At 40.1% G+C, this 26,046-nt stretch overlaps 1 protein-coding gene and 1 non-coding gene across 2 annotated transcripts in view; one reads left to right on the top strand and one right to left on the bottom strand.

Annotated features, from left to right (window-relative positions):
• The window catches only part of adisspb (adipose secreted signaling protein b), a 28,263-nt gene extending 3,339 nt beyond the window's left edge, over positions 1–24,924 (bottom strand). Inside the window, exons 1-5 of the mRNA XM_027284859.1 lie at positions 24,553–24,924; positions 20,358–20,463; positions 11,351–11,490; positions 4,195–4,333; positions 2,373–2,498 (exon numbers count right to left, since the gene is read on the bottom strand). Coding sequence (XP_027140660.1) covers positions 2,373–2,498; positions 4,195–4,333; positions 11,351–11,490; positions 20,358–20,376 — 424 coding nt within the window. The 5' untranslated portion in view covers positions 20,377–20,463; positions 24,553–24,924. The remainder of the gene's footprint in view (positions 1–2,372; positions 2,499–4,194; positions 4,334–11,350; positions 11,491–20,357; positions 20,464–24,552) is intronic.
• trnag-gcc (transfer RNA glycine (anticodon GCC)) lies at positions 328–398 on the top strand. The gene has a single exon. It is a non-coding gene; the product is annotated as a tRNA-Gly (tRNA).
• Positions 24,925–26,046: the final 1,122 nt, after the last annotated feature.

The following is a 26,046-nucleotide window of genomic DNA, read 5'->3' as shown; positions in this document are numbered from 1 at the left end:
AGTTTAAGACCCTCTCACGTGGGTCACGGGAACGTCCCGCTCAGACGTTTGTAGTCCTGTCTGCAGAGCACAACACGGGAAATGATCAACAGAGTTCTGTCACCAAATGAGCAGCCTTGTGACCTGTGAACATTAGTTTTGGTAGACCATGCCTGTACTCTGCATCCAAAGCAAACAATGAACACGTTTAAACGTGGGACATTCGACAGGGGAACAGTTTAACCCACACAGCATTCATTTTCCTGATTACCCCCACCTTAGGCAACCCACGCGTGTGAGCCGGGTTCACTATGGAATTCTTGGTATGCACAAAAATAATGAACAAATGCATTGGTGGTTCAGTGGTAGAATTCTCGCCTGCCACGCGGGAGGCCCGGGTTCGATTCCCGGCCAATGCAACACACTTTTCTCCGCTTGTCCAATGCGTACAACAGAGAGAAAGGACTGTGCAAACCTACGAGTGCTGCCAATGTAAATAAAAGGTATATAATCATGATTAGAGCAACAAAAAGAAAAAACATTTTCAGCATCGACTACTAAATGTTGATTTTACTTCGCCCTTTACAGAACGTGACAGAGCCCAAGAGGACCGTCTTCAAACAGTCCGAAAGCTGAATATATTTCATTACAATGATTTAAAGCCACAAATCTGAGAAGATGGGACTGGCAACGATTAGTCACTGATCTAAACGCAGCACAGTGCAGTCCAGAGGCAGAGATTAATCCTTTGATCTGATCGTGATCCAGGCCTCACTTATACACAAACATCTGGACAGATGTTCAGGTCATGCCTTGTGAGTAAAAATAAACACACAGCACAAGCATCATTCGTCATTAAACACGTCAATACACGTACACAGGGCACAGACTACTTGGCCACTTTACTTAAATCTCCATCTGCCGGCACAAACGTCTGATTCAGTCTCACTGACAATGACAACTAGAGGCTCTCCTCTGCCTCGGGGAGCTTTACAACAGCAGAGATCAGAACAATAATGCATAGTATACGTTCTAGTCTTATTATGTGAGAATATTTAGAAAACTTCAGGGTTCTCACGCCGCCTTAAACATCAAACTTCCCAGGCCCATTTCCCTCAGATTTAAGGCAGAGATGTGGATTAAGGTTAATTACTGTTACCTGGACAAAATATGTAATTTCAAGAACTTTCAATGACCGATGTCAACATTTAAAAACTTACAAGGGCTTTATTTCCCCATGAAATGTTGGTAGACCAAATTAATCTTCCTGTTTTTAAGGACTGTTGGTGATGGTCAGTGCTGTCAAAATGTTTCTGAGTCAGCAGCAGGTGGCAGCAGAACACACGTGGAAAAAAAAGTGCCAGCTCTCACTTTAAATCTAAAAGAGGCAGAAATTAGAGACTCTGGGATATTATGTGTCTGTATTAGTGACGCTAACAGGCTTCAAATGCTGATTTAAAAAAAAACACAAAACATATTGGCTGCTGTTTTAATAGACGGTTCATTGTTAATCGTTCCAGCTTCTCTTGTATCTTTAGGTTTTGGACTGTTGTTGTCGGACAGAAAAGGCATTTTAAACACATCACTTTGGGCTCCAGCTAATTATTTTTTGGCATTTCATAAACCATAAACGATTAACTGAGATAATAATTGTCAGAGTAACCGATCATGCATGAAAATAATTGTTCCATGTGCACTTTCTATGATGATTAAACAGGCAGAAATGTTAATGTTTAACAGCGAAAAATAGTTTTGACTTTATATTGTCATAGTCTCTTAATGTCTATGACCTTATCCTTTAGTGGCTTAAAGTCCGACATAAACTAATCAGTGTAACTCAAAATGTGGTAAACCCCAAAATGATTTTTCTAATAGGAAGTCCTCTGAAGAAAGAATAAACAGAGTGAGGTATGGATCATCAGTTTCATCTGGATTTAACACAAATTTTAACCAAATCTTTCAAAAATCTGCAAAAGAAAATACGAATGACGCATTTCCACTATCCACCGCTGCTGAGGGACTATTAGGAGTTGGCTAAATTGAGTTAGTGGCTCTAATTCTCCATCGCAGAAGAAGAGAGCACAACAGGATGGGCGTAATTAAAAGAGCATCAGTCGATACAGCGTGGAGAATATGATGTAAATGTGTCATTTATGTTTGTTACAGTCACTCACTGATCTGATGTTCTCATCTGCAGCTATTTTTTAATCTCTCCAGTGGGTACACTTTGTTTTTATGTGCTAAGATTCAAACATTTCTGTGATATTTAACCTTTTCAGTGAGAAATTTCAAAAAAACCTTTCAAAAAAAATGTGACAAAAGGTTGGCTACAGAGTGTTGCAATGTGTAGAAAAATAAGATTACTATCACTTATACTTGTCAGGTAACCTCACCCATGACTCTGGCGTGAACTTTGACTTTAACGCAGGCGTCCTCGACGGTCTCGCTCAGCAGCAGCACCTCCTCACACAGGACTCCCTCATGCTGGGCCATGTACTCGCACGTCACCTTCAGACCTCCTGTTAAAAAAACACGGAGAGAGAAAAACACAAAGAAAAAACAGAGGATTGGATTTCTTCTTTTGCCAAACACACACATGAACACTGTTTGTTTGTCTCCCTGCACGAGACTGTGTTTTGAATATATGGATCAGACCGATACGAGACAGAAAATCGTGCCAACAGGATGGAAAAATATACAGTCACGATTATATTAAACGCCTGCTGCTGTGGACATCAGACACGTACGCAGCGCCAGACGCAGTGTAATATAAAGGGTGTTACAGTAATCTGCAATTAAAGGTCAGTAACCTGCTTCAGTTACAGGCATTTAGTGGGCAGGCGGCCAAGAGAGGATCACCTTTACCCCAAATTAGCAGGTTTAGCAGTGAGACTCACGCAGTAGAGTGTGCAGGTGCAGCAAGACAAACAGGAAAGTGTTTGAAAGTCAGTGTTTTTTTTGTTTTTATGATTCCTCAGAGATGGATTGCCGAGCTAACACTATCTGGACTGTCTGTGACTGTAATCCTCAGCCATCTGGTGCAGCCTGAAACAATGCCGCATTTTACTCAGGTCTGCCTGAAACGAAAACATGATCCACACACACACACATGATAACGTGTTTTTTCTTCCAGTAGGAAGTGAAGCAGCATTCTCAAAAGACCAGTCTGAGTTGATTCAAATGCAACACACTGGTAAAATAACTTTGCTGTGTCCTTTACATTTTGGCTTGAGCGCGCAGAGCGTGGGAAGTCTGAATTTGTTAGTCCAACAAGTTATTTTAAAGATTCGTGAGAGATTTTCTGACTTTTTTTTGCCCTGGATTTCTTGGTGGAAGTTGTTGAAGTTGTTGATGGCAGAACTTCACCGGGCACGTCTCCATCACGTCACAGCTAATCTTAAATCTCACCGGGAACTTGCTCGGATTTGATCATCTTTCCTCAGTTTATGTGTTATCAGTATTCTGAATATGATTCCAAATATGTAAATGTTTGGCGTCTTGTGGCTTCTGTGGGCTTTGAAACATCGACCAGAACGGCCACGATTAGCTCCGCCGGCCGCGGTGCACATTGAACACATCTCATCCTTGGCCAGTGGAATTTAGCCTCAAGAGTAAGACTCTAAAAATATACTTAGGGCTTAACAAAGCTTCTTTTTGCTCTGCATTTTTGAGTAAAAAAATATTTATTTGTGGATAATTCCCCTAAAAAGACACTAGAAATGTTTTTAGTATACTACACTACAACTACTACTATTTCAACTTCCACGACCCTGTTCAGCTATGGAGAGTTTCTGAGAGTTTCCTCATAAGATTATTAAATGTTGACTGTTGTTGAATCCTGAAAAGTGTCCGAGAGAACCAGAGCTGACCCACTTTTCTCTCTGATATTTCCTTCTTTGAGCCACGATTGCAGTATGATTGATGTACTGTGGATAAATGACTATCAGCAGGCTTAAAACTAAATTTCCAGCTTTCTCTGTTTATTTTCATTTAAAATGTTGGGTATTTTGATGATATAATATATTTCTAAAAGGATTTACTTAATTAAAAAAAATTAGAAGGTTGCGTACCACAGTTTGAGAACCAGCGTGCTATATGATTGTGCTAATCAAGCATTACAAACAGAATTCCTTGTTTTCAAAGCTTCTTTTAGATGCACCCTCTGCCGTGTTTATTTATGTTTTGCTTTTTTTCCATTTACTCATGATCTCTTACCCTCTGGCGCTGATGAGATATCAGTGATCCGAAGGTGTGGACTGGGTACCGGTGCTGGACAAACATTCTTCCCCAGACCTGGGACCTCGGGCAAGGTGAACACTATTTCATACCGGTGCTGCGTCTTTAGGAAGCCAACCTGCAGTGAGACAGAGAGAGAGAGAGAGATATTTAGAGAGCTGGAAGAGTCAGGTAAAGATTTAGCGATTAGGAGGAAAAACAATGGCTGTCTTGCACAAACTTCGGACTAATCCGTCTGTAACATAAGGAGAGAGGAGTGGGTGGAGAGGAAAATAATGGAGAGGGGGATTTGCACTGAAAAGAAACAGGCTTTGGCTCGGCCTCACGCTGCATAGTGTAAGTCCATTACAGCTCAATAAATAAAGGATTATTTTATGAGTAACATGGATAAGTAATTCTCACAAGCACTACACCGTCAGGCCGAGTTTTCCTTGAGGGAGTCCTCTAATTGAAATCATTAGTTATCACTCTGCTGATTTTAATCCCCCCTTGCCTCTTGCCAGATTGGTAATTTTAGCCTGACAGGAAATAAAACTGAATCACCTTCCTGGATTTCGTTCAACTCCAAAATCTTCCAATAATACTAATCCGACGTGAGGAGATTTGTCAGTAATTCAAGAGTTTAATCTTATTCACACGTCAGTCTGGAGGCTGTAGTAGTAGAGACTCTCCTAATGCTCCATAATGACAAAACATGAAGGCCAACTTGGAGGCCAACTTGGAGGCCAACGTGGAGGCCAACGTGGAGGCCAATGGGGAGGCCAACGTGGAGGCCACGTGGAGGCCAACGTGGAGGCCACGTGGAGGCCACGTGGAGGCCAACATGAAGGCCAACTTGGAGGCCAACGTGGAGGCCAACGTGGAGGCCAATGGGGAGGCCAACATGGAGGCCAATGTGGAGGCGAAACGTGGAGGCCAACATGGAGGCCAACGTAGAGGCCAACTTGGAGGCCAATGGGGAGGCCAATGTGGAGGCCAACATGGAGGCCAACGTAGAGGCCAACATGGAGGCCAATGGGGAGGCCAACGTGGAGGCCAATATGGAGGCTAATGTGGAGGCCAACATGGAGGCCTCTGAAGGAAGGACGAAATTCAAAGTTTGTAAAGAGCAAAAATAAAAATAAGCAGTTGTCATGGGTTAGGATATTCCTGTTGAACAACTGCACTATCAATGAAACAAAAATTTGACAATTAATTAATGAATTAAAACAATCAGATCACCCATCAGGTTGTATGTGAATTTTTAAATTGATGCAGCCAAACTGCTGCATCCAGCACATTTCGCACTTCTTCAATTCATATGACCGAAAGAGAAGAGGGGAGTGATACGGAGGTATCAGCCTTGTATATAGCAAAGAGAAAAATTCATGAGGGAACCATCGGAGAGAGGAGTGTGGAAAGGCCCCACAGAGTAGACAGGTAGAAAGAGAGACAACATGAGAGAGACTGCAGGGAAGTGCAGGCAAGGAGAGATAAAGCCTAAAGCCCCTCCAGCTAGAGCTACAAACGGCAGCTTCAGCCCCACATGACCTCTAGTTAAAGCGATGAGCAGAGCAGAGCCTGCAAACAGCATTAAGTGAGAAAAAAGAGAGAGGGAACTGAAAGAGCACTGCAGAGGAAAACAATAATCATTCTGTGAGCTCAGCCGCACACATGTCCAGAGATTGTGAATCATTTAGTTTGAATTTCATGTTGCAGATCTGGACAAAAAGAGGAGAAATGTGACCAAAAACTGACACTTCAGCCTGTGAGCGATTCAAAGTATGTCTGTTTTATGAGTCTAATGAATGTTCGCTCCGCTGAGTGATGACAGTAACATGTCATTTCTAAAATATTTTTATATGGACACACCCGGAGATACAACGACTCAGCGTTCATCCAAAACAATGCTGCATTTCTTTCCCCCCAACTTGAAGGGGAATGCCACACATTTTATGAGCTTGTATGTCCCAATCACCAAGACAAATCACTCTGTATTATATAACATACAAACCGAACATTCTTACATGTCAGATGCCGCTTCATGGACAGTGGAATGAGGAATTTCTAACATTTATTTGTGAGGCCTTTTAAATTCTGTACGAGTAAGTACGAGTCTCTTACTTGAGTTTTATTTGTAATCAGGGTTAGCGTGGTCATGAGCTTTGGGTAGTGACCAAAAGAACGAGAGCGTGGATACAAGTGGCCGAAATGAGCTTCCTCTGCCAGGTGGCCGGGCTCAGCCTTAGAGATTGGGTGAGGAGCTCAGACATCTGGAGGAAGCTTGGAGCAGAGCCACTGCTCCTTCGTGTCCAAAGGAGCTGGCTGAGGTGGTTCGAGTATCTCATTAGGATGATGGGTACCTTCCTTTGGAGGTGTTCAGGGCACACCTGACTAGTAAAACTGGAGACTCCAGGGCAGACCCAGAACCTGCTGGAAGGACTACATAGCCATCTAGCCTGGGAATGCCTTTGGATCCCCCCAGGAGAGGGACCTGACCCCGGATAAGCAGAAGAAAATGGATAGATGGAAACAGTAACATAACTATTATTAAGTTTTGGCCACTGGGGGTCAGTAAAAACAAGCTGTAACCACAATACTGACATATTATCGCTTGAAGTGTTTGTAGGGAACTTCTTAGCAAAATGTTAGGTCTACTTACACATTAAGAAAGAGCAATATTAGCATTTATTTGGAGCCCTTAACTGGATGGAAGTCCAATATTTAGGGAGTGTGAATATTGGACTTATTCTGTTTTGGTCTCCACCAACCTCTGAGCAAAATATCAGGTTATTTAGCTTCTAAATGCTCCATTATGTTCACCAGCTAGTCACTGACTCTGTGCAGTGGGTTTATTAGTTGTTTGCCTAGAAACAAGCAGTGAGACTGAACCAGAATATTAAAACAATCAATGGAAAGATGATCAATCGTTCAGTAAGTCCAGGTCAGGTGATAATTCTCTGTAGGTTTGTCCCTATGAGCCTCACCTTTATATTACCCAGTTATTTGATCCATTATTGATATAAAAACTACTGATCAGTGTTGCTTTATCCTAAAGATAAATATCTGTGCCGCCTCTTCAATTTCCCATCTCTTATTTAAAAGCAAGGTTTCCTGTATCCTGCAACCACGCATCCTTGCAGTCATTAATAGTTACAATTATAGTTCATGTGCGTGTCAACCCAGTGAAAAAAGTTCCTCAACATGAACATAATATGAATGTTTGGTTGGCTGTAAAGTGTCAAACAAATAATTGGAATAAAAAAATGTGTGTCCTCGGCAAAAACACCTCTTCAGATGATCTCTGTAGCACTGGCAGCTGCTCATTTCCATACCCTCCTGCGCAATCTTAATAAGAAACGAGAATACAGACACTGAGAAATTAACAGGAATTATCCGTTGTTCCTACATGACCCCGCCTGCCGCATAAAGGCTTTGTGAATTTCAAATAACCTTCATCAAAACTGTTATTCATACAGCTGTTGTATGCATACCGCTTCCATCCCACATACTCCCACCTCATCTTCGGTCGGTCTGCGAGGATCGCCCCCCCCTCCAGCCATTTCCATAGCAACACTAACCCCCCACCTCAGCTCCACGATGAGCCACGACGCTGATGCTGACAGTACTCCGTGCCCACTCTCAAGCATGTTGAAAGAGCTTTGAGAAGCAAGCACACACACACTCACACACAGGCTGCTCTGTAACTGCGAACAACCAAGTTTGTAGCTCATGTACATGCAAGCACACAGCTTTCAAGCAAATTGATTTGGCTGTGAATTAGTTTCAAGGCTTGGAAAGGCTTAGTAACAGTGAGGGTGTACAGAACTTTCCTTTGGGATTGTGGTGAGAAGTAGCAGAAGAGGGGCTGACCTGAAAGCCTTCTGAATGTGTTTGATGTCTATTAAAGCAGATATAGCATCCAGGTTTAATGCACTACAACTTCAAAAGTCATATTTACATTTAAATTTGTCATAAATTCCCCTTGAATTCAAAGCAGGAATGGAGAGAAAATGGGAACAGAAAGAGTTTAAATCACTCTGTAATATTGATATAAACAATTCTAGGACATTCACTACCTGCAGGCAGGAAGTCTTTTAAAATGCCACTCCAAAAACATGAGCTACTTGAGATGCACTTGACTTTGTGTGCCTGCAACTCGAACGGGAACAAATTCACGGCTTGTTAGATAAGTCATGTGATCGGCTGTTTGGCTGGGTGCACGTCTTTTCTCAAACATTTAAATAAGTGCTTGTGAATTGCTTTGACATTAGGAGCTATTGTTCATCGGTAGACAAAGATTTCATTGTTCACACTCGTTCATGTCCTCATCCAACATCTAAAAACTAGACTGCAGCAGCCTAACATCGGCACTCTAACATGCTCACTGGTAACATGCTGATGTTTAAATGTTTAATAAGGTTTGCCACGGTAACCATATTAGTTTAGAGTGTTAACATGCTGATTTTTGAAAATTAGCCCCCGCACTGATGGGAATATCATCAGGAAATGGAAGAATTTGGCCTTGATGATGGTGCTAAACGGAAAGTTGAGGGATTACCAAAGTTGTTACAACTCTATGAATGTCTATACCAATTTAATGGCAATCCATCCAATAGTTAAAGAGAGAAACATTTCACTCAGTCAAAACCATAAATGTGAACCCTGACAATATGGATATTGGGAAGGATGGGAAGAGATTTGGAGTCTTGGTCTTGGTTTAGGTGTTCTTGACTACAACACTGGCATTTTTTGTCCCGACCTAAATCAGTTTCACTCCACGCCCCATCTTTAGTGTCTCTATTCTGGCTACCCAGAACCATTGCACTAGAGGGGAATCACCAAAGTCAGCAGGATTCATCCTCTGGGAACCATGAATGTCTGTACCAAATCCATGGCAATCAATCCAATAGTTGTTGGGTTCTGTCTGGATCAAAATGGGTGACTCCTGTGACAAAAACTGAATCATTTAAATTTAAAATATCTTCAGGTCCAACTGATGTCAAGTTTTCCAAGTGTTGCCATGGCAGCCAGTTACAATATCTCTGAAAACCTCTTTGTTTTTAGTTTTAGTTTAACACCAATCTCCATCAGCAAACAAAGACCTGTAACTATAGAGATTAGTTATATCGCGTTAGGTTTTCTTATCTACCTTGTATATTGTGAGCCGCTGTAACAAGCGAATTGTCCCGGTGTGGGGTCAATAAAGTTTATCTTGTCTTATCTTAAGTCTCAAAAGACAGGGTGGGGGCCTGTGAAGCTAGACATGTAACTTTCGTGCCATAGGTTCAAATCCAGTCATGAGTCTTTGCTGCAAAGTTTCTTAGCATATTTTCACTGCTAATAATGGGGCTATGCTGAATGATGCACTTTACTACAATACAAATGAAAGAGAGAAAGTCTTTTACACAGAACATGTTTCATCTATGCAACACCTCATTAGTAAAGTTAATGGTGACTGTTTACCATTAACAGTCACAGGCAAGTTTTTCCACAGGAAGTCTGAAAAAGTTTCAAAGCGCTTTCTGTTGCCGCTGCTTGGCTCTCGATTTGATCACTTCCAGAGTGTAAGAGCTGACAGCAGAGAACTGATGAGAAGTCTGATATCATTGTTCAGTGCCGACGGAGGAGATTAACGGTGATGAGAAAAGACTTTAATCTTTTCCTGGATGTTTCGCAGATAAAAGCCTATCAATGCTTGTACAACCCGAGGGGACTGCTCCACTAGATCAAACGGTTACCTTCTAATATTATATCCGCCCGCTTGAAAAACATGGCACCCAGGGAAGTTGAGCCCCTAATTATGGTCAATTACAAGACTTTCAGAGACAGTGGGTGTTGGTTTTTCCAGGAAAACTGAACCTATCAAAAGGTGTGGTCGGTCATTCTGGAGAAAGATAGCTGATTGTTGAGTCTCACTCTCAGGCTCTTGGTTATGGTAAATGGAAAACAGAGTGCCTCGGAGTGAGTCAGACAACAACCCAAAGTGACCTTGGAATGAAACACAGCAATCTTTAACATCTGTGATGTCTGATTAGTGGTTTAGTATTGTAGCTCGGTTTGCCCTTTGTGTTGGAGAACTACTTTAATCATACTTGACTTGCTTTCATTTGCTTATATATTTTATAGCATGTGAGGTGTTTAATTGCACATTTTATTGTGAACCTAATCCACAAACATATTATTACTACTTATTAATTAATTTGGAATTAAGTTATCTGCTGTACAGTACATGGTGTCCATGGAGCAGATTGAGAACAATGTCTGCAGGCTGGGCAGAAAACTCATGCAGCATGTGACAATGGCAGATCATCATCTTGTACAACGCGCCTCCAAACGTTTCAATTATTTCATAACAGCTCCTAACAGCTAAGTTGATTCATGCAGGATCATCATGTGATTGCAACATTTGCAAGTACAGCAACACATTTCTTGTTTTACCAGATTAACAACTTGTACTATAGATCAGGGACCGTCAATAATAGCTAAAATACTTATATTGACAAGATACTGTGATATTGTTATACAAATGGTATTGATTAATATGACATGAAAAGAGAAAATCTTATTTTTTTTAAAACAAATGTGTCATGAAATCAATGATTATTTTCTTGATGTTACAACTGATTCTGAACAAACACACTGCAGACAAATACAAATACACCCAATTAAACAGCAAAAAAGAAATCTAAACTAGATTTACTTCATTATTATTTGACCAATATCTCAGTTCCACTGCAAATATGACACTAACTCTAGTAATATATTGACTTAAATGTTAGCACAATTGCTTCTAGACTAAACCAGCGGTGGTCAATAACCTTAACCTCAAAGTGTGACCATCATTCATCACATCACACAAGTGACGGGAACAGAGAATAAACAGGGTATAAAATTATCTCGACCTCCATCTGTCAGTCAGAAACATTAAGCCCTCCCTGTTCATAGCATGTTACAGTGGGCTGTTTGTAAGATGTGACTGTGATTAAAGATAACACTGATGGTAAGAGGGTGGAGCAAGGTCATGAGAGACCTGAATCTCAAACATGTAAATGTGGAATACAAGAAGTTGAACTAATAGAAAAGGAAGGTTTGTGGAAAATGTAAACAAATCTCACTCATCCACTGTGGCTATCAAGTGTCAGGCTAAACACACCTTGACCATGAAGTTTCCGTCATCCTCCGGAGTCACCATGACGACGGAGTCATGCAGCTTTTCGTCGAAGTGAACGTGTGATGGGGCTCCGGCAGCGGGGGGTTCCTCTGAGAAGCGCACGCCTCCCGTCTTTGCACAACCTGAGTGAGAGAGAAGAGGGAAGAGTCGCTGCAGGTTAGACATGTAGGCAAACACTCGCACTGGATCCATTTAAAGGGGGTGGGGAGAAACAATAAACGTGGTAGCGGTGGTCTTCTTCTTTCAGTCACTTAAAATGAGTGGACTGTGCAGCAAAGCACTTTACACTCAAACCTGCTCTGAATGTCTGAATGCTCGGGAGAAAGGAGAGGTCGAAAGGCAAAGAAAGCAAATATGAGAGCATGAGAAAATAAAACTGAAGAGGGGAAAAGAAGAAAAAGATCAGGATAACAACGGCTCTTCAGCACGGAGTTAGTCAATATGGAAGAAATATCCCAGAAACTAGAAAATGTTCATTAAATTGGATATATTTTTGATGTGGACAAGTAGTTAACAAGTAGTTTTGGGGGAATCTTAATATTTTTTTCCACTTTCTCAGAGACATAAATGAATAAATAGCTTTTTTTTTGCAATATTAAAGCAAATGTTGGCTTGATTGTTGAGTTTCTGTGGAACCAAATAACATAATCATGATCCCATAGGCATTTAGGAATCCAGCTAAACTAAGCAAGTGAACTAAAGAGGCTGTGAGGGGGGTATTTTTCCAAGCTTTGCCTGAGGGGAGGCCCAGTTTCTGACTTTGAAGATTAACAGTTGGTGGCACTAATTCTCCAATCAGGTGCGATTAGAGCATTGCAGAAGAAGTCCGTGCATTCGAAAGAGTGTCAGTAAAACATGATGTAGCCATCTGATGAAGGTCGTCTTATCATTGGTCCATTGGTTCTGATGTCTTTGCCAGCTGCCATTTTAAGTTTCTTCAGTGGAGCGCAAGTTTAAGTGATCTATGGATCATCATTAACAACCTCCACTGTTCCTAAAAGTTTTGCAACCTAACTGCTTCCAATCACCCCCAAAACCGTTCAAGATCAGTCAACAACTGACATGGCTCTTATGTGGAACCATAGATCACCCAAAAGGTGTTGGACAGAGTTGAGGTCAGGGCTCTGTGTGCACAAATATCATTGTATTCTGTCAACAATTCATTAATTAACCAAGAAAATAACTGGCAGATTAATCAATAATTTAAAAAGTGACAGCTGCAGCAATACATTTCAGTTTAATTAATATATTGTGTAGCCCGAGTTTAGCAGATTGGATACTCGGTGACCTTGTTTTGGTAATATTAGCTTTTTTGAAATACTAGCAATTGTCCTCCTCTGCTAGTATGATGGAGTGTCCTCACTCACATCTGTTTATTTAGCTTTGCAACTGCTGCTATAAATATTTCCAAATAGGAGTAGTTGCACCAAATACAGGCTATAGAGTTTGAACCCTAGTTTTAAATCATAGATTTATATACTACTGACAAATACAATGCGTCATCAAACTTCCAATTTCAATGAAATTGTATTACAAAGTCATCTATGCCATGTCTCCACGGAGCTCAGTGTCAAAATAAAGAAGCTAAAGAGGTTTAGGCTTACAACAGATTATTTCCCATTAGGTTTTAGTGCTGAGATTTATTGTTTTCCTGCTGAGGCATTTATTACCAGTGTGAAAGAATGGAAACCTGTTCTCAAAACGAACCCTGTACTCTGAAAATAAAGAAGCAACAATAATTCTCTGTGAAAACAAACAATTTGTCAGGATTTCTTTGCTCGAAAGGGCTTTGAGTCTGATTATAGAGCATCGCTTTCCGGGACCCTAAAGGAGAGTAGCACATGCGACAACACAAGTTTGATAAACAAGTACAAATAATATGTTGTCCTCCTCTGCTATATTTAAACAAGCCTTTAAATTATTAAATATTCTATTATTAGAAGGTTGTCCTTTAAAGAGCCACTGGGACACATCCATCGCTTGAATCTGACCATTTCCCAGAAACTTACCAGAAAATGGCTGCTGCAGTGTGTGTTTGTGTGCAAATTTGACTATGAGGTCATCATATCCAGTATCTATCTATCTATTCCCCACACTCACACTTCCCGGGCGCCATGTGTCTTATTACCGTCTTTCCAATTATTCTCGATTTATTCAAAAACTTCAAAAGGTGCTTTAATCAGCGGTCTGACTGCCGTGCTTGAGCTTTGTTTTGTAGCCAAAATCGCTGACTGCCAATTTTATCTAAGTGCTATGTGACAACAAGGCAGAGACGTGTGTTTGTAGCTGATTTTAAACACCTAATCACCTTCTCATCTAAAAATACACCCAACTCTGGAAGTAGGACTTTTGGCATTACTTCTTCGGCTTAGGTGTAGATCAACCTGTCAATCTAGATACCTGTTCAACAACACCTCGTGTGTTGTTGAACAGGTATCTAGATTCAACATTATTAATTCAGGAAGATAGATGTTGGCTTAATTAACACTGGCCATAAAACCAGACTAGTGCACAGCAGTCAGGCTGCAGAAGGAACATTAAGTTGCATTTCTAACATGAAATATAAGCGGACGCTTTACAGCAACTATTTCACTGATTTTTGTAAAACTGGATCATTTGATGGGGAAAATGTTTTCTGGTTTTCCCTCTGATGATAAAGTAAACTGCTGTGAACTGTGGCTGCTGTTAGCTCACTTTGTTAGCCAGGCCACTGGGGAAGAGGAGGTTTACAGACCCAGGGTGGGGTGAGAATGTGGACCAAGAGCGATGCCGAAATGAGCCGGGAGAGTGTCCAACAAGGCAGAGCATGGCAGAGAAAATGAGGCAGGATGATGACTGGATATGGCGTACAAAAAATCGTTTAAGATACATCCAAACTTAAGTTAAATGTATAATTAATTTAAATATACACTGACCTAGGAGGCAAAACTGACAAAATATTGCTGAATTTGTGCTTTTGTCATTGCTTTCCTCACTGGTTTGAAGAAGGCAGGGCTCGGATGGAAAAGGGTGATGTCAGCGTTAAACTTTAAAAAGTTATTCTTGCCAACCTGACAGCTGGTGAGATTTCATTCTTTTATATCCTTTTCCAGAAAGATTTTAGTTGGACTATGCCTCCCCAGGCAGAGGCATTTCCTTCCCCTTCATATCTGGACCAGAAACATTCTTTGAAGTCAAACACAACATTTTTGTCAAAAGAGAATAATTTGGCTTTGGAAAATCAACATTAGGTAAAACTGGTGCAATCTAACTGAGCAGAGCCTGGTAATATTGTAAGATTTATCTTGAAGATCAACCAATAAAATAATTAACCATATAATTGATTTATTACTCCAAAACCGCAGCTTTTTTTGGACTTTTTTTTATTAAATTACAAATCACTGGAACAATCCTCCCTTAATGTGACTTCAATGAGAGAATGAAAGGATATGAAGAGATGCAAAACTGTTCAAATTATATTTATGCTGATCATACGTCAAATTTCTACAGTGTTTCTCTAATGTTAATGCAGCATTGTAGGTTAACCCCACTCAGCTCTGGCCAGTTTACGCAGGGGGCAGGTTTATTCCCGATAAGAACATTATTTATTGTTGACTGTTGGTGAATCCTGAACTGAAATGCTTTAAAAACTAGAGCTAATTTGGTGGAAAAGGGAGTACTTTTTACTTTTAGAGATTGGAGGTCATGTACCACAAGTGGTACACGCACCATAGTTTGAGTACCAGTGCCTTGATGCATGTAATTGAATCCATATGCTCAGTTATCTCCTTGCATGAAGCACAGTCCAATGCTGTCCCACTTGGGTCCAGTTCCATTAAACTTTCATACAGACTCATATTAGAGATTAGAAATCCTTGCTATCAGCAATCTGGGTCACAATAATGAGTTCAGGAGTTGCATAATGTTCCATATGTTCAGGATCACCGTGGTGAAATAGAAAGTGGAAAAGATGGTTGGGGGTTGTGTTATATTAAAATGCTGTTTAATATCTAAAAAAAACTCTATATACAAAAGATAGCGCAGGACATCTTGTATTAGTAATATCCCGTAGTGGAAGATCTGATCAAAGAGATGTAAACCGACCAAAACAGACTTTATGTCTTATTCCTGTGAACCAAGGCAGTGCAATTTCCTAACAAGAGTCAGAGTAGGTTAATATCTGGAAATTAGTTTTCTTATCTGGCTTTCTGCCTTCATGAGAAATTCATATATTAAAATGAAAATTAATGCGTCCTTTCCAAATCGATTTCGACAATTTTGAAAAGTGATCTACTGCTTACAAAAGATATGGCTGATGCCAAAATGTTTCAAACCCATGTATCTGATGTCACTGAACATTTAGTGGTTTACGTAGCAAACAGTGAATGATTGAGAGCACGGTTTTAACAAATAGGGATTGTTTTCCTCAAATTAAGACATGATGGAAGGACGCCCTGAAAATCTAGTTGTAAATTGGTGGTAGTGTTGGCACTAAACTGTTAAACTAATGTGTTCTTTGCATTTTGTTGGTTTATAGTCCATCATAACAATAAATAAACATACAAATACAGTGAGGCAAAAGAGAAAAGTAATGACCAATAATCTAGTATTTAATTTGCTTATTCAAAGTAAATATGCCAAACATTCTCTTCATCTTCTGAATTTGCTACTTTTCTCTGTTTTATATTGCTGTGAAATCTTGTTTAACTGTTGGTTGGATAAAACAAGCAAATGACTTATCAGGAATCTAATCAAGAGATTCATCTATAATGAAATTTTCCTTGACATTTTGCCTTCGGTGAACCTCACATCGGACATGTAGCGCAATTCATGATGAATGGAGCCATGAAAATGAAAGCTCAAAGTGGAAGACATCACATTTAAGAGCTTCTGACTATCAGATGTTGGGTTATAGTGAAAGGTTGAGGTTATATTTAAGACACTTAATAATGGAAAAGGTGATAAAGATACACAATTTTTAACATGTAGTAGTTATGTTTATGTAACCTCTTCCTGGTTTTCCTTTGTGGCCAGCTGTGAGACAGTCCACCGAACATCTCTTGGATTGTATTCAACATCACACACCAGTGAAAGTATTCACTAGGGTGTATTTAAAAGAAGAAAGACTTCTGATAACAGGATCACGGCACCTAATCTGTAAGTTCCTCATCAAATCATATGACGGGATATATAAGGTCGCGACCCTCGCTATAAGAGGCTTTATGTCTGAAGCTTAGAAGTTCATACAATAGGGCTCCATGACTGTAATTACATTCACACACTTAATAATGGTAGGCTTTCACACAGGGTTAAAATGGTACATTATACGCTTGAAGTATATATAAAGAGAAGTGGCTTTATTTTCAGTGAGACTAAGTGAACTTTCTCTCCAAAGTGAGACATTTTCCATTCGAGAAATGTGGGGACTATTAAGGCAAACCATCAGTGGCATGAACTTCACTATTCAGCTCTTTCCTTAGAAATAGAGATTAGAGAACAAGCATTGCAATCAAACATTGACTGTTTAATCTCTAATTCTACTAATTTCAGAAAACAGACAGTAAGATTAACTCGGAAACAATTTCTAAGTACTGCACTGAGACGTTCTTCCACTGTGGATACAACATTTCAGTGTTATCCTAATGCAATTTCACCAACTATTACAAGTGGTAATTATTTCAAGGATCCACCAAAGGCTGTTTTGGCAGTTCATAATGTCTATTTTGTTCTTAGTGTAGAGTAGCAAAGCAGGAGCCGCTGGTTGTGGATTAATTCTCATTGTAAACTCCCTTCTGATATGCTCAATGTTCTTCAACATAGAAATGTCAGAGTTTGAATTATTTCTACTTCATTTGTGAGAAATTATGTTTGTTTTTCAGTGCGAGGCACAAATCATAATGTCAAAAAAGGCCCCATGAATGCTAATATTCATGAAGACTATAAAAAGAGAAAAGGAAAGAGTATTATTTAGTTTAGCTGAGTTTTTAACTCAATGACTGGACGTGTCTTACCCACCCTTTGACTTTTGTATAATGATTAAACCATCTTACACTGTCTTCAGAAAACGAACAGCTATAGTAAATCCAAAACAAGCCTCACAATTCTAAGTAGTAGTAGCACCATTGTGTAAGTTTGTCATTCACCAAGTTGCGTTCTGCAGTTAGTACTATGGCTCTATACTTAACCTGTCACGGTCACAGGCATACTGTCAAGCACAGCCTCATTAAAAGACTCAACGCCTCAAGTCAGAGCAATAAATATGATCCTTGTTTACAATATAAGCTAATGTTAATGAACTATTGCATAATGTGTGAGCAATCAACCATGTGACACCTGAAAGGCAAACAAGTCATTTAACTCCAGTGTTTACAGCGTGTGCAATATCATCCACTATGTCCATGTCCCATCTTTAGTCTCATCACTATGGTTATTAATTCGTGAGGCAGCTACCTTATTTATACAGGAAAAACATCTCCGTCACCGCCACACTTTATTACATTATTTAAATCTTTTACTCTTTCAGCTCACTTTATATTTCATGTGTTCACGTGTACAGGCAGCTTTAAAACAGCAGTGGACCTCAGGGCCAAGCCTTCGTGTCAGGCTCATTATCACAATACTGAGATTCCCGATGGGTCGGATAATCTCAGATGAAGCCAGAGCACAGACACACACTTACCCTCTCAGTAGTCGCAACAGCCCCATAACTGCACAGATGCATCTAAACACACAAATTAATATATGTGTGTGCACCCACACGCACCTCCCACTAAACTGGCATGTTTCAGATTAATCTCTGTCTACCTCTGTCCCTCCACTAATCTGTCTGTTAGTATATCTGCCTCACTCTGCTGAAAATGAGTGCCGAGTTCTTCTGTTTTACCAAGCTGTCAGTACGAAATATCCAAAATAAAAAGCTAAATCTGAATTGTGTACCACATTTGGTTTCCATAAATGCAGCTGGAGTTCACTCCACCCTAATACACCATCGCCTGCAACTGATCAATCATGTCACGTGATTGGTTTTTTTCTAACGTGTTGTCTAGGTTTCTTTCCTGTTTTGATAAACTTGTGTCATTTCTTCTCCCACTGCAAATCCCAAACCCTCTCCAGCTGGTGAACACATTCATTAACAAACACACCTGAGACTGTCGCATTTGTAAAACACAGGTTCGATTAAGTTGACTGCTTGTAAGCCTTCGGTAAGATTACACAAATCCATCTCTGTCCACCCTTTTCCTTCTGCATCTCTTCTCCTTCGACTCATCCACTGGGGAGATGGGTTGAAAAAGCTAATAAAATGTTTGTGTTCTACATTTTTCGACAAAGGTCGAATGACCAACTCCAGAAATCCTTGCCTATTGTGAAATTAGGAAGCAAACCCAAAGACTTCACAATAAAACCTTCAGAGCTCTAATTTGTGAAATATTTTTGTTGTCCAAAAGGTGACAACGCATTCCTACTTCTCCTTCTAAAAAAGGCTACAAATCCTCTCTCTGTGACATTTCAGTCCATCCCAGACGCATGAAAAAAAACATTTTGTAAAATGCTGTCAACAGGAAGTCAATAGAGAGTCTCCCTTTGCGCTGCCCTTCATTCAATGACCTTATCAAAGAGAACAAAGGCCTGTCGAGTGGCCCTTGAAAAACAACAAGTACCCATACTCCACCGGGGAGGGGATGAGGCATATTCATGGTCGTGATAAAAGAACATGATGAGTCATTTAAAACTCTCTCTCTCTTTGACAGGTCTTGCATTTCAAAAGCCTTCCCTGCTTCTGAGGAAATAAATTTGCTAGCCTTCACAAAAAAAAAAAAAAAATCTGTTGGAAAGTTGCTGACGCCGACTGGACACACCCTTATCCCAAGAAACCAAAGTGAAAGGACAAATCGATTGTGAATTTAAATTCAATTGATTAACCTTCCTGGAAAGCCTCCAGGATGTCTCACAGGTGAAAAGGTTTATGCAGTGCTCTCAATCACAATAAATTATACTGAAGATCTTTTCTTCACCAGGTTTTATTGCAACCACCAAGCCCTTCTAAGAAACTTTAATAGCACGGAAAAGATAAAGATCAAGTTTAATTAACCCGTAGAAGATTATAGGCTCCACCCTGCATGAACTACAATCTAGCTCTGTGCTATATGTGAAATATAAATTACAACTGTGGATTGAGTGGTTTTAAATCAAATGTCAAGGAGCAGAGATGGACCAGCTAAATGTATAAACTGCTGAAACAGTAGACTGCTTGTTTCTCCCTCACTTCGCCTAAAACAAATGTCATCTAAAATAAATGTGTGCAATCAATCAACATTACACTTAGGGTACATTCAGACAGGATAAAGAGCTGTGGCAGTGCGTGACTCGGGTTGAGCCAGATATAACTTTTGGAAAAATGCAGCCCAATGTCACGCCTCGGCTGCCAATCACACGCTGATCGGTCAAACCTCCACAGTCAGCCTGAAACGTCTCTGAAACTGAGACTATCCAGGTGGATTCATGGACTAAACTCTAATACTCTACCTATTTGTGTTCTGGCTTTGTTTATTTCATGTACCCAGTTTCTAAATCTGTATCTGGCTCGCAATTTACGGTGCGAAGTAGTGACACAAAGAAGTTTCCTTTGGTTTATGTCCAAAAGCAAGCAGTGGTTGAGCAACGTAGACAGTGAATGAGAGTGAGGGAGCACCAGCCTCGACAAAGCCGATTAATGAGCAAAATAAAAAGCTATTTGCTGAATGTTTCACAGGGGATACTTTCAACACAAAGAAACACACCCTCAAGAGCCCACACACACTGTCACATAAGCGATGTACCTTAATCCTAAAAGAGTGGGTTAGTCTACATTTCAAATATTAACTACTAACTGCTTCAAAGTGGTTAGAGCTGTCGAAAATCACAACTGGACTTAGCACTACTGAAAGATTTAAGAGAAGTACCTTTAAGTATTAAAAGTTAGTGAGCATCACAATAATTACAAGTGGCAGTGAATGCAACAATAAAAACTCACTCTTCTTTGCAGCAGCCATGTCACAGGAATCGGTCCAGCACAGACACACTTGGACACACCACTGTCACAGCCTAGTCATCTCAGCAAGTCTGACCCCAGAACGACCCTGCAAAACAAGTTAAAGATAACAAAGACAATTTGAGAGGAAGCATTTAGCTCCAGTGAAAGTGACAGAAAACAATAGGCAATGATTAGATCAACAGAGGAGCAGTGGGAGATGAGGAGCCAGGTTGAACACGTGAGAGAAATAAAAATGGGGAAAATAACAGATTCCCAGCCACTGTAAGCTTCCCAGTGTGTTTTTGTTTTTAGTACATGACCCCAGGTTAGCCTGTATTCAGCTGGGAGCACAGCTGTGCAGCACTAGTCAGGCCAGGAGTATCCAGACTCCCGACAGAGACTTCAATTAAAAGGAAAACAACAAAACAGTCTAAGAGGATTAGCTCGGGCCTGTAGCTGCTGTTCGTGGGCTTCACGCAGATGGAAAACGTTCATCACATCTCTGGGAGGTGTTCCATATAAATATGTAAAAAAAAAAATGCTGTTATTTTACATAATATTAATGAAACAAGTGAGACTCATTACACTGTTACACAACCCTCATTATCAGAAGTAGGTTTAGTATTTGCAGTAGCAACAAATGCTAGTATTAGTATAAAAGCATGCCAACTGGTGCTTTGTGAACATCAGCATCTGAAGAGGCATTAACCAACACCGACGTACCAAACTTGGCGTGCAGGTTCAGAGGTGTCAAGTTTAAAGAACACTGCTACACCAGTCTGGTTTCTTGAGTTGGCATTGCATTCGCTCTTCTAAAGAATAAAGATTCACACATGCAGACTCACACACTCAAGATCTATTGACTTTGTCTTTCAATAGAGGGTTTTTTTTCCCCTCTTAGAGATGAAAGTGTCTGAGTTTTCTCTACAAGCTCTGTGAATTTCTATGAGGGTCGTTTTCAATTCAGAGAGCAGCCAGCAACGACCTGACTGAAGCAGCCTTCTTTAACTCTTTATGCTAAGCTAATGCACGACCTCAGCACAGACAGGGTCGCCCACTGCTCGATCCCAGCATGTCGAAGTATCCTTGGTAGATACTGAAGATACTAAACCCCGAATTGCTCCCAAAGGCTAAAGCGTTCAAAGCTCCTAAAAACTGATGGCACCTTGCATGGCACCTTGCATGGCTTTCTTCTCTGGTCTGAAAAACTCAGAACACACATTTATTCTTCGTGTACACAGACTTCGACATTGGTTATGTACGCAGTCATGTTTTGACCAGGCTTGATGAAGGTAATCATCAATCTTCGGCCTTGGAAATGTTCTTATTCTTACTAACTGTGCGAAGTCCAACCTTGTTCTTAAGATACTCTGATTGCTTTTAGTGGGTGGCATTTCTGTTGAATTGTTCCTTTCACACATTTTGTAACAGGAACTGTTCCCATCTGCGAGACAAGTGACCCAAAGATTCAGATCACTTGTGGTTTGCGCTTCCTTCCTTTAATGGAGCAAGACTGGGAACGAAGACACAGCGCCCTTACAGTCTTTGGTTTGTTTGCTGCGACACACGAGGGAGTGGGGGTGTCACATCACGGAAGAGAAAACTTATGTCACAGGCACTGAGAACGGTGTGAAATCAGAGGATGATCTAATTTTTACGGTTCAAAATCCGAGTGCTGCTCTGGACGCCTAAATGGGTCGCTATGATTAGAAAACCACTGAGATTCAAATGTGCACACAGCAGCGTGACACATAAAGTGTGTCCGATAGGAGGGAGGCAAGCTCACAGGTTTTTACGCAAATGTCTTAAATGAATGTTGCTACATCAAATCCATAACTGAACGCTATGGTATCCTATCAATCTCTAAAAGCTCCTGTTTACTACACAGTGGGTCTTATCTTCTGCAGTCGTGACCATCTGTAACACTGTGCTGACGAAGATAAGAACTGAGAATGCAGTAACATCATTAAAAATGACTCTAACAGGGAAAGATACACCAGCTGTCAGAGAAGAAGACTTTTCTGCTTTCAATAAACCCCCAGGTACCCAAACATCCATCACAACCAGCTAGTTGTCCAACTTAGACCTCCCATGCTTGTACGGAGTTTTCCTTGTGCTTGTTAGGGACATCATCTTCAGGCTTACCTCCAAATAAAGCTTCACTGTTGGCTTGTTTAAAACCTGTCAAATTATCTGACTCCATCATACTTTGCTGTTAACGAGTTCCCAGAATTACAAAAATACAACTTCTGTATTAATAAACCAGAATTATTCTTTAAATATATTATTCATTTATTTGATTAAGCCATCATAAAACTTGGAAACCATAGCAGGTAGTGTAGCCTAGTGCGAATGTTGATTTGAACATACAAACATGGCCAGAAAGAGAACAAATGACGCAGATGTGTGTATATAAATTAGTTGTTAATGATCTAATAAACACAGTTAATAGCATCTTCAATAATTCATTCTGTGTATTCATTCACACCGTGTCAATGGCTGCATTGTACAGACAACCTGTACAGTAACAATCAAAAGGTGCGAACACTGAACCTAATTTACATGCATGACCACCCCATTTAAATCCTTAAGCCCAAACAAGCTTTGTTGCTGCTGCTGCTGTTGCTCTTCCTCAGCTCTGGGTCACACTGTACAAATTAAAATTGCAGATGCCACAGAGAAGCAGCAACAGGTACTGGTCTCCCGCTTTGAATTCACGCTTGTTGTTTTGGGGAAGTGATCTGATCTCCTCCGTGTGAAACAGGCGCACGATGGGTGTGACAGGAAACATAACGTGCACGATATTGTCTGTTAACCCCCTCTGTCAACTCTTTGTTATTAAAGCTTGAACACTTGTGTGGATCAAAAGAAGATTAATCTGCATCAAGTTTGTCAGTAAATTAATGTTGCAATTTTATCAAGCAAAAAAAAGCTAAAATAATTCACAGGCTGCTTATTTTCTTCATTTATTATGATAGTACACTGAATATGTTTGAGTTTAGACAGACAAAAGAAGCAATATCAGTATGTCTCTATGAATGTTTTACTTCAACTGGCACTTTATAGATCAAGAAAACTAGTCATTAGTTGCAAAGTTAATGTCATCATGTCATCATGACATTGTTAACCCTGTATACAGTATACAGCAGCGCTTGTGGACACTGACTCACTGAACTGTTACCCTCAACATCTTTCTTCACTCCTGCTCTATAACATATGATGTACATGAGCTAACATATAAGCTATATTATTAGTTTAATGTCTATTTACAATGTTTAACCCTCTGCTTACTTACTAGTACCAACATCAGCTTACAGATATAATGATTTAGAGAGGTGTTGATTCGATGTTATGGTCATTTGAAGGCTATAGTTTGTGCTGCTGTTTAACTGTATTATGTTATACTTATCAACATAAGATTAATCTCTATTGGGTTTATCAGTTAATTAATGGTTTCTGTCACTTCATCAAGCATAAATCCTAAAATAATTCACAGGCTGCAGCTTAATAAATGTGAATATTTGCATATTTTCTTCATTTTATGATAGTACAATGAATATGTTTGAGTTTAGACTGTTGGCCACTTATCTGGCACTTTACAGACTAAACACCTGATAATCAGAAGATTGTCTGACAACGAAAATAGTCATTAGTTATAAACCCCAGTATAAAGATAATCAGTTATCATGTTATTGTTATGTAGTCTGCTGTAGCTTTTTTTCTATACCGTGGAACACCGTTCTTTGCCCCTGCTCTATAACACACTATGTACATAACCAAACATAAAAGCTGAATCATTAGTTAAATGTCTGTGTGTGCCGATTAGAACAACAGCTCTTCAATAATTCATAAATGTTTTTTTATTATTATTTAATTCCAGAGAGGTTGCTGATTCAATGTCATGGTCATCTGGAGGCTGTAATTTGTGAGGGGTTTCTATTATGCTGTCCTGCCCAGTTACACCAGTAATGGTAGACACATTAACCTGATAGTGTGCAGTAACATTAGCAGTATATTGCAATGCCTCCTTATGCTGATATATTTAATTTGCATTAATTTAAACTCTCCCAGAAGGGGTGTAATTATATTTAGTCGCTTTTCAACGATTGTTTGCACACACACACGTAATTAGTCAATAAAATTTTTTTAAAAGTTGTTAAACGTTTTGTATTGTTTTGTTTTCAGTCGAGCTTACCTGACTTCATTCACCGCAGACGAACAAACTCCTTACACGTACAGCTCGTCGTCGGTGCCTCCGTTGAAGTGTTGTTTTGTCACGGGCAGTCCAGTAGCGTTACCACCGGGAGAGCTCAAAATACAAAATACAAACGCCGACACCTCCACACCCCTCTTCTGCTCTCCGACACACTTTCCCCACCGGACAATTTCCGCATTAGATCACGTGGTTCACTCGGGGCTCCTCGTGTGTGTGTATGTGTGTGTGTGTGCTGTTTTACATGTATGGGTAAATATAATACACGTTCCGCTGGTCAGACGAGGCACCTGGACCGCCCCTGTCTACTCCGTTTGGCCGAGGAGTGAGGATCAAAGCTGGGTCTACTGCAGCGGTTTCCCTGCCTCTCCAGCGCCACCTGTAGTTTATTGTAGTGGAGTGGCGACACCTAGTGGTGGTGTGCGCGCATAGCACGAGTGAGAGTACTAGTTAGTATACAAGTTATTGTTACAAAAATGTGTTTTCTTATATCTTAAACCGTTTTGTGAACCATTGGAGCCCAATGTGAGGTCTTGACCTCCAGGTCTATCTTGGACTATGACTCCCACCCACTCCATGAGGCGCTGGACAGACTCAGGAGCACCTTCAGCTAGAGACTGCTGGCACCAAGATGCTCCACAGAGAGACACAAGAAGTCTTTCCTACCTGTGAGCATCAGTCTCTACAACTCCTCCCTCAAAATATCACACACTCCAAGTCAAGTCCAGTAACTGTTGAACTGGCTTGTGTAATATATAAGTGAAATCTGCCACACATGCATACTGCACTTTAAACAATCAGTGTATTCTCTGTACAGTCTCTCAAAGACTAAATTCTTTATAAGGTTACATATTGCATAGTTCACTGTTACCTGGTTTTTATTTTACCGTCACTGGTTTTATTTAACTGTTATTTATACATGTGTATATAGTGTGTTAAAATAGGATATTTTATAGGTGTATAGGGTTAAAGTTTTGTTTTCTTGCTATTACTTACTATCTCACTTACCGTTTGGGAGCTGCTGTAACAAAAACAATTTCTCTGCGGGGGATTAATAAAGTATTTCTGATTCTGATTCTGAGGTTGGGAACCACTGGGTGACTGGGTCCAGACCATGAGGTCAAACCTTCTTCAAACATGCCAAACTTTATGTATTTATCTATTACTTCATATTCAAAACATTTTTTATATGTAACTAAATGCATATACTTAAGTATTGTACTGAAGTACCAGTGATATTGCCAGTCAGTCCCCATGTACCTGCATGGATTTTGTTCATTGTGGTTTAGTTGATTTATATGGTTTTTATATACTGTTCATGCTTTTATTGTCTATTCTTGTGCTTTTCATGTTTCAGTTAGAGTCTAATAATGTTGTTTTGGTTAATCCATATTTCTATTTGCATAAATAATACAAATAAATAGTTGTTTTATTTGCATTATGAGCCTCTTATTCAGTAATTTTATTGGTACCTGA

Source organism: Larimichthys crocea, chromosome I (assembly GCF_000972845.2).
Source record: "Larimichthys crocea isolate SSNF chromosome I, L_crocea_2.0, whole genome shotgun sequence".
Classification (NCBI taxonomy): Eukaryota; Metazoa; Chordata; class Actinopteri; family Sciaenidae; genus Larimichthys; species Larimichthys crocea.
The sequence above is the reverse complement of the archived record's forward strand: the minus strand, read 5'-3'. Positions and strand labels throughout refer to the sequence as shown.